Source organism: Sinocyclocheilus rhinocerous, unplaced genomic scaffold (genome assembly GCF_001515625.1).
Source record: "Sinocyclocheilus rhinocerous isolate Xijiao unplaced genomic scaffold, SAMN03320098_v1.1 scaffold711, whole genome shotgun sequence".
In the NCBI taxonomy this organism is placed as follows: domain Eukaryota; kingdom Metazoa; phylum Chordata; class Actinopteri; order Cypriniformes; family Cyprinidae; genus Sinocyclocheilus; species Sinocyclocheilus rhinocerous.
In genome coordinates, this window is record NW_015641018.1 from 2,684,786 (window position 1) to 2,696,485 (window position 11,700).

Consider the following 11,700-nt stretch of genomic DNA (forward strand, 5'->3'; position numbering starts at 1 on the left):
TCGGAGAATCCTCTCCATGGTAAAGAAAAACCCTTTCAAAACATCCAGCCAAGTGAAGAACCCTCTCCAGGAGTTAGCACGCACTGTCAAAGTCTACAATCAAGAGAAGACGTCACCAGAGCAAATACAGAGGATTCACCACAAGGTGCAAAAAAGGCCAGATTAGACTTTGCCAAAAAACATCTAAAAAAGCCAGACCACTTCTGGAAAAGCATTTTTTGGACGGCTGAAATTAAGATCAACCTGTATCAGAATGACAGGAAGAAAAAAGTATGGAGAAGGCCTGGATCAACTCATGATCCAAAGCACACAACATCATCTGTGAAACATGGTGGAGGCAGTGTGATGGCATGAGCATGCATGATGTCCAGTGGCACTGGGTTACTGGTGTTTAGTGATGACGTGACAGAAGACAGAAGCAGCTGGATGAATTCTGAAGTGTATCGGGATATACTCTCTGCCCAGATTCAGTCAAATGGAGCAAAGTTGATTGGGTGGCGCTGCATAGTACAAATGGACGATGACCCAAAACATACAGCAAAAGCAACCCAAGAGTTTTTCAAGGTAAAAAAAGTGGAATATTCTGCAATGGCAAAGTCAATCTCCTGATCTCAACCTGATTAAGCATGCATTTGACTTGCTGAAGACAAAACTAAATGCAGGAAGACCCACAAACAAACAACAACTGAAGTCAGCTGAAGTAAAGGCCTGGCAAAGCATCACAAAAGAGGAAACCCAGTCTCTGGTGATGTTCATGAGTTCCAGACTTAAGGCAGTCATTGCCCGCAAAGGATTCTCAACAAAATATTAAAAATGAACATTTTATTTTTGATTATATTTATTAAAATTACATTTGAGCCCCTGAATTTGGGAGGACTGTGCATAAAAATGGTTGTAATTTCTAAGCTTTTTATGTTATATTTTTTTCAACCCCTTGAATTAAAACTTAAAGTCTGCACTTCAATTTCATCTTGATTGTTTCATTTTAATTCTATTCTGGTGGCATACAGAGTCAAAATTTTGAAAATTGTGACAGTGTCCAAATATATATGGATCTAACTGTATATATATTAAGAAACCCTTTATATATTATATGTTTTATATGTCCAGTTTTGAAAAACAAAATATATAATATAATAAAAAAAACATAATATATATATATCAAATAAGGTTTTCATTTCAAATCACTCATTTGTCTCTTCTCAATTGTATTCCATTCATTGTGTTATATTAAAGGGTTAGTTCACCCAAAAATGAAAATTCTGTCATTAATTACTCACCCTCGTGTTGTTCGAAACCCGTAAGACCTTCGTTCATCTTCGGAACACAATTTAAGATATTTTTGATGAAATCTGAGGGCTCTCTGACCCTCCCATAGACAGCAAGGTAACTACCACGTTCAAGGTCCAAAAAAGTACCAAGATGATCGACAAAGTAGTCCGTGTGACATCAGTGGTTCAACTGTAAAGTTACGAAGCTACGAGAATACTTTTTTGTGCAAAGAAACCAAAAATAACGACTTTATTCCACATTTTCGTCTCTTGTGGAAGCGTATTCACGACAGTACCATATACGCGAGTTGAACCACTGATGTGGTAGTGACATTGAACGTGGTAGTTACCTTGCTGTCTATGGGAGGGTCAGAGAGCCCTCATATTTCATCAAAAATATCTTAAATTGTGTTCCGAAGATGAATGAAGGTCTTACGGGTTTGGAACAACACGAGGGTGAGTAAATGACAGAATTTTCTTTTTGGGTGAACTAACCCTTTAATATTCTAGTCTCATCTCTCAATATTCCCGAGGTTCAGACAAGCAGCAATTTAGCAATGTCACCGTTTAAGTCTTTAAATATATAGTTCAGTCATGAAACTCTATATGGTGCAGGCTGACGGGTTGTTAACGTAACTGATGATATTCAGAGAGTTAAACGACTTGGCACAGCTGATTGGTTCATGCTGCATATGCAGCCAATGAGCTTACTGCCTTACATTCATATGGCTTGCTAGCATTCACTTGAGTTTCCTGCAGAGCACTTTCAGAGTTTCTCTGAAACCCTCCGCCTTCCCCAGCTCCACCTGTGTAGATCTGCTACAGGTTATTTTATATGTTATTTGTGCAGCAGCAGCATGTCTTAAATACTCACGGCACCATATCGCCATATGCATTGGCAGTAGCAAGTTCCTGTACTTGCTTGCAGCAACAGCAATAATCTACAACTACAGCAATAACCAACAGCAGCAGCAATTCAGCAGCAGCGTAGCAGATCTATTCCGCCAAAACCAGATACATTAAAGTCCGCGTGAACCGGATGTTGCTGCCGACTTTATTTCAGTGTAGTGACGTATTTCCATCAGAAACGGAATCATGAATAGAGGGCGTGGTTTTATTTTTGCGCTCCTCCTCTCGGTCTCTCACTCATAGCAATCTAACGGCTGGAGGGGCGTGTTTAAGGATATTCTGCCCAAGCCGTCAAACTGACGTCATCAGAGAAGGAATGCCATTCCAGAGCGGAAGCAAATGTTCAGATTTTTATTGAAGATTACCAAAACAAACAATTTTTTTCAGCGGATTAACTTGCACGGATTAATTGTTCACATCAAGACTAGCAATGTGCGCTAGTAAAGTAAATAAAGTCCATTTTGATTTCATGCGGACTTTAACATCCATCACCATGCTAAAATCTTCCGAGAGTTGTCATGAATGAACTAACTATATTATGTCACTTAAAGTGCTTGGTGTATTATGCGAGAAGAGACAGCTAAAATAGTGAAAAATGTATTCATGTTTTTGCTGCTTTTCTACCAATCTGCCAAATATTAGTAAGTTCATTACTCAATTAAAAAAGGCAAAAAAGACACTTCAATACCACTTCCTGCATGTGCAACTTTGACAACTGAGGAAACCTCTGTAGATTAGCTCTCACTCATTAAGGTCAAGACTTATAACCACAGTAACAGTTGAAAAGAGAAATGATTAGTTACGCCTTTAACGCACCTGGAGAGATTCCATATGAGAGCCAGATTGTCTTTCCCTCCTGACACAAAATGACTGCTGTCATCAGTGAAACGGATGCAACTCACGTCCTGATAGTGTCGACTCAAAATAGCCAGCAAATTTCCTGTTGACATCTATTAGAAAGCATTAAAAGAAAGTGTCCACAATAAATCCAGTTTAAAAGACATGTGCCAAGAAATATAAACGCTTTGCATTCATATTGTTCATATGGTCTTAAACTTTTATGCCATTTTCAACAAAAAATTATAAAGTAATTACATATTTTCCTTACACCTTAATATATGCGAGTTATTTTCAAAGTTTTTAAATATATTTTTCAAGTATTTTTTTAAATACTGTTAATTTTTATTTCATAAATATGTTTTTTTTAGGAGTTGCGCCATATGACATTTTACAACCTGAACTAATGTGTCTAAAAAAAAATTATATTTGAAAAGACTTTGACACACAATCACAGTCATTCACACAGTCATATGAATTTTTCATTTATGCCCCCCAAAATAATACAGTGAATTTTAAAGGGGTCATATGATGCGATTTCAATTTTTCCTTTCTCTTTGGAGTGTTACAAGCTCTTGGTGCATAAAGAAGATCTGTAAAGTTGCAAAGACTAAAGTCTCAAATCCAAAGAGATATTCTTTATAAAAGTTAAGAGTCAGCCACACCTACCTAAAACGGCTCGTTCTAACACACCCCCACATACCTACGTCACTATGTGGGAAGATTTGCATAACACCGCCCAAATGTTCACATAAAGAAAGAAGGCGTAACTTCATCATAGAAGAGCATGCATTTTAAATGTTTTTAATTAGTTAACTAAATGAGAATTATGTAAAAACAAAGAAAAACAGTGTGATATTTCTTGATGACCAAAACCCTCCTCCTCACCTCCCACAGGTATATAGCTTCAGCAATGCCTGCCAGGACATAGAGGCCATCAGGAGACGCACAGAGACACGTTACGATCCCAGGACACACAATCTTCTGCTGTAGCTGGTCCTGAAAGGTAGTTCAAAAGTTATTCAGAGCATTTAGAAATGCTCTCACAATACATTCAATCTGTACTCCACAGTCAATGACTAATGAATATCATAGATCGTCATAAATTCAACGGGAGTCACAGCCATTCAAATTTGATGTTTAAATATTGCATGAAATCAGAGTAATAATTGTGTTACATTTGAGTCAGATCAGATATTTCTGGCTGTAAAAAGCTTTAATATTGATTAATTTTTGGCAGGTGCACTTTTAGTTTCATTCACTGAACCAAAGAGTTAAAACCTGTCTATTTCTAGGCTGCCATGTCTATTGCTCATGTGTCTTAAATCACAAACCCAGTCACAACTCCATCATCTATATAAACCAATGGTTATTTATTTAATCTCTGTTAACAATGATAAACCAATAAACTGTTGACTATTTATTAAATAGTTTGTTTGTTTTTAACGCCATGCCAGCTTTTGTGGCTATTCCCATGGTGAGAAAATGTTATAAACTATATCAATCTATTTATGCTAAAAAAAAACAACTATATTTGGTTTAACTTAAACTTTTAAACATTTCTTCAAAAGTGTTAGCTGAGTATAAAAGGTTTATCACAGGGTTAAGACCAGTACAATCTAATAAAACATGCATCATGGATAAGGGGTTTTGACAGAAAGCACATGTTGGTGGATATTCTCCTAAAATTAAAAACTTGTGCATCATCCTGGAATAGCCTATTCAGCACATTGCTTATTAAAATATGAGAAAAGCTTGACTTTATATTATCAGTGATGACTGCAACATGCATATTACGCTGACAAATAATATGGTTGTGGTTTTACCATTTACCAATATTTTTAAGCTAATATTTGTATGAAATATAGCTTAGCTTTTTTTTACTTTAAGCTAGTACGATGTGACATACATTTTTAAAAAGTACGAAGGCTTTTGTGTAATATTTAATTAATTTAAATATTAAAGCGTCACTTAAGTCACCGCTGTCACAGCTTGACATGTCAACTGTCCATTAACAATTATCTTCTTTTAGTTAACTAATTAAACTGAAGAACGCTTGTTCTGAACAATTATGATATTTATTACTTATTGAGTGTAACATCAGTGATGCTTATTTTCAGATGCAGTAACGTTAGCTCTCTACCCACCTTTCTTTGGATCTCCCACACGTTTATGAAGTTCTTGCCGAGTTGAGCTCCTAATATGTATTCTCCGTTCAGGACTGTTAAAGACCTGGAGGACGTGTTACCCCCGCGATAGGACAAGAATTCTGACCCGGAATGAGGGTCGAAAACCGCGCAGTTAAACAGCTGCCCCGCTGAATCTGCAGACAGAACTACCTCCACGGGCGCCGACATGTTGGATACACAAAGCGCGATTATTTTGGAAGGCGTCGAGGGGCGGGTCTGTGTAGCGTCATTTCCGATAAAGTAAGGCAATCTGGGTATTGCTGTTTTACGCTGTGTTTTTTTTCGTGTTTCGTGTTTTTGTCCCCGACGTTAAATGTTCCCCTAATTTTAAAGTAAATGTTTAAATGTACATAACAGGAGCAGACTGGAAAACAGTAGTCATAATTTTATAATTTACATGGGAGTGGGTCGCCCACTCATGGTGGCAAACATGTTGCGATCACATGACCAAATAGCTAGGCTATTACTTGCTTTATTTCAGTATCATAATAAATGATTAAATATAGTATATTCTTAAAAACATACAGCTTTCGGTATAAGTTGTTTAATTTCTCATTTTTAGCACATTTGTGTGATAAGTTTCCATCGTTTTATGGCTGAAGGTAGACTGTAGTATTAGTAGCCTATATTCGTTGTTGTTTGTGTGTGTGTGTGTTTGTGTGTGTGTGTTACTCTTCGTCCTTCACTAGTCAATATGTACCAGGAACTCTTTCAACAGATTATTGTTAAAAAGGCTGACATAGTACTGATGGAAAGGTCACACACATTAAAGACTGTCTTTTATCAAGTCATAATTAGAGAGTCAACATTGTGACTTTATTCAAAAATAGCTTTCAAAAGGTTTTCATGAATTTCTTTTAAAAAAACAGACAGTGCTAAAACTTTCTGAATAGCTCTTAACATATATCATTGGCATACTAGCCTGGTTACTCCAAACAAAAATAAATACAATTCTGAAACATCTAGACCCTAAAATCTATATATTTTTCCCAAATAAAAAAAGTCTAAAGAAAAAAAAAAGTTACCACCAATGAAGTACAGCATACATTTGTTGAAGGTGAATAAATTCTCCATGCTCTCAGCCGTGCCACCAAAAATGTTTGCAACACAAACACCTTCATTAACTACACGTGATCATAAATTTTGCATCAGCACTTCCAAATGACGATTTACATGTGCTTCAAGTCCAGGGTTACAAGTGCACCAGAGCGTTGTCCTCAGAACAGTGTTGCACCGAAACATGTACCCAAATACTCCATCATCCAGCCTTCCTCTCGTCTCTGAGAATAAACCAGAATCTCATTAGCACACAGGATACTGATTCATTATCAACACAGACACAACAGAGACTGTAATCATACTCGGAATATGATTCAACTAATACAAAAAGCACTTACATGGTACTAAAAGCAGACTAAGGCAAACGATCACAGCCAGTGTAACACTACTTGCGGTGATTCCTTGGGCTCCGCTGTCATTGAGATCAAGATGATATTCATGTTCATGTTCCTGTTCATGGTGGTCCACGTCTTTACACTTCATGCTATGGTGAAATGAAAGAAAATGAATCACATATCCTTTCAGCAGCAAAATGTGATAGTTTAAACTCATCAGCAAGCAAAAATGCAATGCAATGTACGATTTTGAGGGATATTTCACATTGCATGGTTTATAATCTAATTCAGTCTATCTAATAAAACAAGAACTCTTTCAAGTGCGATGAAATAGTGGTGGAAGAGATGCTGTATGACTTACAGCTGCTTCTGTAAATATTGCTTGGTGGTCTCGCAGGCCTGTTTCTGCTTCTCTGCAGCAGTTTGGAGCTGTTTAGAAGCGAGGTGTAAAGCCTCACATGATGCCAACTCCTGGGCCTTCAGAGTCAAATTGTGCTCCAGGGCTTCAATCTGGTCTGAAATGATAATGAAAAACTCTCCTCAGACAATACAACTCGTAACGTTTTTCTATGTAATGCCAATAGTGTGAAGCCTCTCGCAATGTTAGTGCTCCTCTTCAAACTCTCTTAACAATATGCCAAACATTCTTTGAGGAAAAAAGTCCATTGGCTTATATGGCAATGTCTAGGCACTGCGTAACTTATCAGTTCGTTTCTTAAAGGACCTCTGTGATGTCAGAGCACTATTTTGGGTACTAGTTGGTAGCTGGCTGGTGTTGTTCGCTTGCTGCTTTGTCTCAAGTTCGACACTGGTGTTAAAATATGGTCTTGGTGTGAAACTTTTTTCTGGACATCACACCTATCCTGTTTTGTGAAAAGGTTTTCCAAGGTCAGCTAGCTTTTTTTCAGATAACCGCTTTATCGGGCGGGTAAAAGGGGCCCTTTGTATTACCCGTTATTTTCATATCTCATGCATTCAGGAGTCATTTCCCGCAGTTGTTTAGTGAGGCAGGAAATCCTTTGCAAATTAAACAATATTCTGGCTTTGAAATGTTCAATATAAATTTGGATAAACAGTACTGTTCCCTGCTGAAAAAAAACAGTAACTTTGATGGCTTTATGGTCTTAACAGGTTGGTTTGAGTTGGTCTTAGCAGGCATGAGTTGGTTTGAGATGGTCTTATCTCGGTCAACATGCTCTCCCACCTGGCAAAGCTGACTTTAACTGTTCTAGATGGTCTCCAGTCTGGATTTAAAATGGTTTCCCAGCCTGGTTAAGCTGGTCTAGTCTTCCGGTCTGGACAAGCTCTAACCTGGTCAGTCAGGTTGAAGATGATGTTGATAACCAACCAACAAATCTGTCCAGCCAGGCTGGGAGACCAGTTGAGGCCAGCAAACTTAAGCAAGATTAAGCTGTTTTTTGGATGAGTTACACTGTAAAAAATGACCGTGAATTTAATGGTAAATGACTGTAAAAATGCTACAGTAAAAACCTGTTAAATGGTTAACGGTAAATTCCCCTACTATATACGGTGAAAAACTGTATTGGACATTACATGTATTGGACATTAATTTTACGGTAGTATACCGTTTTTGGAAATGAAAAAGACCGTATAATTTACAGTGAATAACCGTAAATTGACATTCCCAGAATTCCCTGCGTTACATTTCAAATTTGATGTTTTTTGTTGAAATAACTGTTTCTTCTTAGTTTTTTCTTATCAGTTTTGTATATTAGGGTTGTGTGTTACACCTAATGTTGTTAAATGAATGTTTACTGCATTATTTCATTTTCATGTGTGTTACCATGATGGTGTTTGGTGTGAATGACACTGCACCTTCTATATATGTTATTATTTAAAAGCTGCTTGTGATGGGCTTTGGTTCATAGTTATACTAAAAATAATACTTTTTTTTTTTTTTTTCCAAAAAGTCCTTTAAATTATGATATTCTAACAGTTATAGAATACAACATTTGAGGTCAGTATTTTTTTAAAGGAATAAATATTTTATTCAGGATTCAAAGATACATTCAATGTATCAAAACTAATACTAAAGGCTTTCGCATTTTCACAAAAAAATGATTTCAAATAAATACTGTTCTTCTTTTGAACTTTCTATTCATCAAAGAATTTGAAACAAAAATATATATTCACAGAGTATCCACAAAAATCTGAAGCAGCACACTGTTCTCGACATTATAATAATAATCAGACATGTTTCTTGAATCATGTGACACTGAAGACTGTAATGACTGCTAAAATGCAGCTTTGAATCACAGGAATAAGTTTAAAATGTGTTAATTTAAGTTGTTTTAAATTCTAATGTTTCACAATATTACTGATTTTTAATCAAATAAATGCAGTCTTGGTGAGCAGAAGATACTTCTTTCAGAAACATTAAAAATCCCAAACTTTTAAACAGCAGCGTAATTTTTACTTCCATTGAACTCGACAACATTTTCTGCGAATATAATACATAAATGCACATATATAGAGAGGGCAAAGAAATCTGAGCAAAAATAGAAGAAATACCACTAGTTACTGCGCTTCATGTTATTACACCAACCACTGTAGAGAATTCCATGTCACAAACAAGCCTTTCCTATTTGTTGTCTCTTCCGAGTTTCTATGGTTACATGGGAAAATGCATCTAAGAATATCGTCAGAGAGAGAGAGAGGGAGAGAGCTCTCCTTTCATGGCTGCTCTGATGAGAGGAAAAACTCTGACGTGAATTTTCCTACCTTTCTGCAGGCTGATTTCAGCAGTGCGGTTCTCCTCGTTGAGTTTGTATTTTTCAATTTTGCTGTCCAAAACTGTGATGTTTTCGTTCAGAATAGCCTACGGAGAAACAGAAGCTTAATTAAACACAAGTTCATAACCGGGATGAGGTTGTTCGCACTAAGACTTTAAGGTGTGGCTGTCAGATCTCACGGGCGTGTGAGTGAACGCCGCCACCTCCAAAGGTCAAAAACAAGGCCACAAAAATCAAGCCAAAACCTCTTTGAGTTTGAATACAATCTAACACCCACGTTTTGGCAGAAACACAACAACCCTAGGAACAATGTGAAGATTATCAGGAAAGTTTTTTTGTTTTGTTTTTTCCAGGAAGAGCTGGGATTTATATCCTGGCAGGAGATGTGTTTAACGTTCGGATCATTTGATTTGGCATATATTTGCATAACTCTACAGATTTAACTCAACCTGACCTGTTCTCAACTTCCCGTTGGGGCTCATTATGTAAAACAAAGCAGTTTCATATCTAAGTTTCAACTAAAATAAAACTGAAAGGCAGTTTTTTTTTTTTTTTAAATCTGCATGTCACTGTAACCTACTGAGGTTAAGGCTAGAAGAAACCCAAACAAGAAGATAAACTCACAATTTCTTGCAGGCTGTCATTCAAAGAGATGTTCAGAGACTGTATTTGCTCCTTGTACTGGTCGATTTGCTTCTGCAAAGTGGTCTGGTTCCTCCATCCCTGCCTCACCAGATCCTCAAGAGCTTTTCGGTCTTTGGTCCACACGACTTTTGCCCCTTCATGTCTCTCCCTGAGGTCTTGCATCTCCGTCCGACACTGACTGGCTCCTTTCATCTCGGGCGAGGTGGCCCATACCACAATAATGATAAGAGAGATGATGGACCACAGGGCCAGGCAGGCGATCACAATGTTACGTGTGGTCTGAGAAGATTTGGAGCTGGTCATCTTGAGACACGCAGGCTGGAGATGTCCGAGAAGAACAAGCTGGTGGGTGTAAGTCTGGCGAGAGACTGTCTTCTAAGTGGAATGAAACTTTTAAAGCCTGAGTTTCCCCTCCAAGCTGAGCTCAGGAAAGGGGAGTGGCTCTGCTCCTATGATGGGACCTGCCGTCCAGTTCCTCAGCCCTCCAAACACACGGATTGCTGCAACGTGACATCAGCTCTAGAGGTTATCCTCACCGTTAGTGGGAAAAACCAAAACTGTTTTTACTGAAAGACCGTGTTTCAGTTTCCATTCCTCAGTTTAGGGGACTGTCCTGGCAGGGGTCCCGGATCTTAGGAGAGCGTGCTATCTCTGCTAGGACTTACTCTGAGCGATTTTAACAGGAGCAATTGTTTCCTGGACTTTTGCCAAGTGTCCGTGCCCCTTTGAGTCACACAAACTCACAAATACAGCAGCTTTTAGGAGGACTGACTGTATGAAATCTTCTATTTATCTCTATATAGATGATATCCGTCACTCTTTGAATAGATAGACTGTCTGATATGTAAATATTAAAACTTCATAGACCTCACCCTCAAGCGTCCTCTGCTGGTTTAAGAGCAGCACTTCAGAGCTGGTTGGAGTTAGAACAGACCTTCGAAATTCTGCTGCTCAGTGTTTCCAGCGAGCCATGAGTCATCAGTTGGGGGGTGCTTACATAAATAGGGTGGCGGCTGTTTCCATGGGCCGTGGCCCCCTTGTATTGAATTCCTGCGTTTGAATTATGAACTCTTGCAAGATTCTATTGCATTGTGAAATAGATTTTGTCAGACTTGGGAAGATTAACAGCATCTGGCAGTTTTGCACAGTTCTGGGGTGGAAGATTATTCATTGTTGCATCCATCCATCCATCCATCCATTTTCCGAACTACTTCATTTAATTAAATAAAATGTACAATATACCAAAGGTAAAGTTTTAACCTTATAAAGTCTACTGCTTCATATTTGACACGAAAATTTGTAAGGCCTCTAAAGGATCAACACGATGAAATCTTTGCTGCAAGTAAAATTCTTAATAAGTGTAAAAATGTCCATACATATGTATTTTTGTTGTGAATTTTTTACTAAGTAAACATCAGAATAAATTTTATATTGCTAGTTACAAGATTAACACTAAAAAACGTAGACTTACTTGATTCTCCATACATAATTTTCAGACATATCATCAAAATGTGAGCTTCAAATATGATACAACAGGTTTTTGAGGAACGTTTATTTGTTCATCTTTCAATCATTATCGTACTGCATTGCACTGTTTTGCTTCCACAATAAAAACTAAGATCTTTGATCATGAAACTAATTTAAATAGCATCTAACTAAAACGTATTATTGGTAGATATAGAGCGACAACTAATATTTATGA

The 11,700-nt window shown here is 37.5% G+C and overlaps 2 protein-coding genes across 2 annotated transcripts in view; both read right to left on the reverse strand.

Annotated features, from left to right (window-relative positions):
• wdr18 (WD repeat domain 18) overlaps positions 1-5,421 on the reverse strand; it is a 78,529-nt gene extending 73,108 nt beyond the window's left edge. Inside the window, exons 1-3 of the mRNA XM_016570072.1 lie at positions 5,165-5,421; positions 3,906-4,016; positions 2,997-3,130 (exon numbers count right to left, since the gene is read on the reverse strand). Coding sequence (XP_016425558.1) covers positions 2,997-3,130; positions 3,906-4,016; positions 5,165-5,374 — 455 coding nt within the window. The 5' untranslated portion in view covers positions 5,375-5,421. The remainder of the gene's footprint in view (positions 1-2,996; positions 3,131-3,905; positions 4,017-5,164) is intronic.
• A 383-nt stretch (positions 5,422-5,804) lies between these two features.
• Positions 5,805-10,535, reverse strand: LOC107753891 (uncharacterized). The gene is made up of 5 exons (XM_016570159.1): positions 9,978-10,535; positions 9,343-9,439; positions 6,962-7,115; positions 6,604-6,749; positions 5,805-6,486 (listed from the first exon to the last, which is right to left on the reverse strand). Coding segments are annotated over exons 1-5 (723 nt in total). The 5' UTR covers positions 10,302-10,535; the 3' UTR covers positions 5,805-6,484.
• Positions 10,536-11,700: the final 1,165 nt, after the last annotated feature.

What these genes read in the sequence shown, in the direction of transcription:
- LOC107753891 (XM_016570159.1), bottom strand. Translation starts at nt 10,301, where the DNA reads ATGACCAGCTCCAAATCTTCTCAGACCACACGTAACATTGTGATCGCC. An exon ending in TGAAATCAGCCTGCAGAAAG is followed by an intron (nt 7,116 to 9,342) that starts GTAGGAAAATTC and finishes TTATCATTTCAG; the next exon opens with ACCAGATTGAAGCCCTGGAG. An exon ending in CAATATTTACAGAAGCAGCT is followed by an intron (nt 6,750 to 6,961) that starts GTAAGTCATACA and finishes ATTTCACCATAG; the next exon opens with CATGAAGTGTAAAGACGTGG.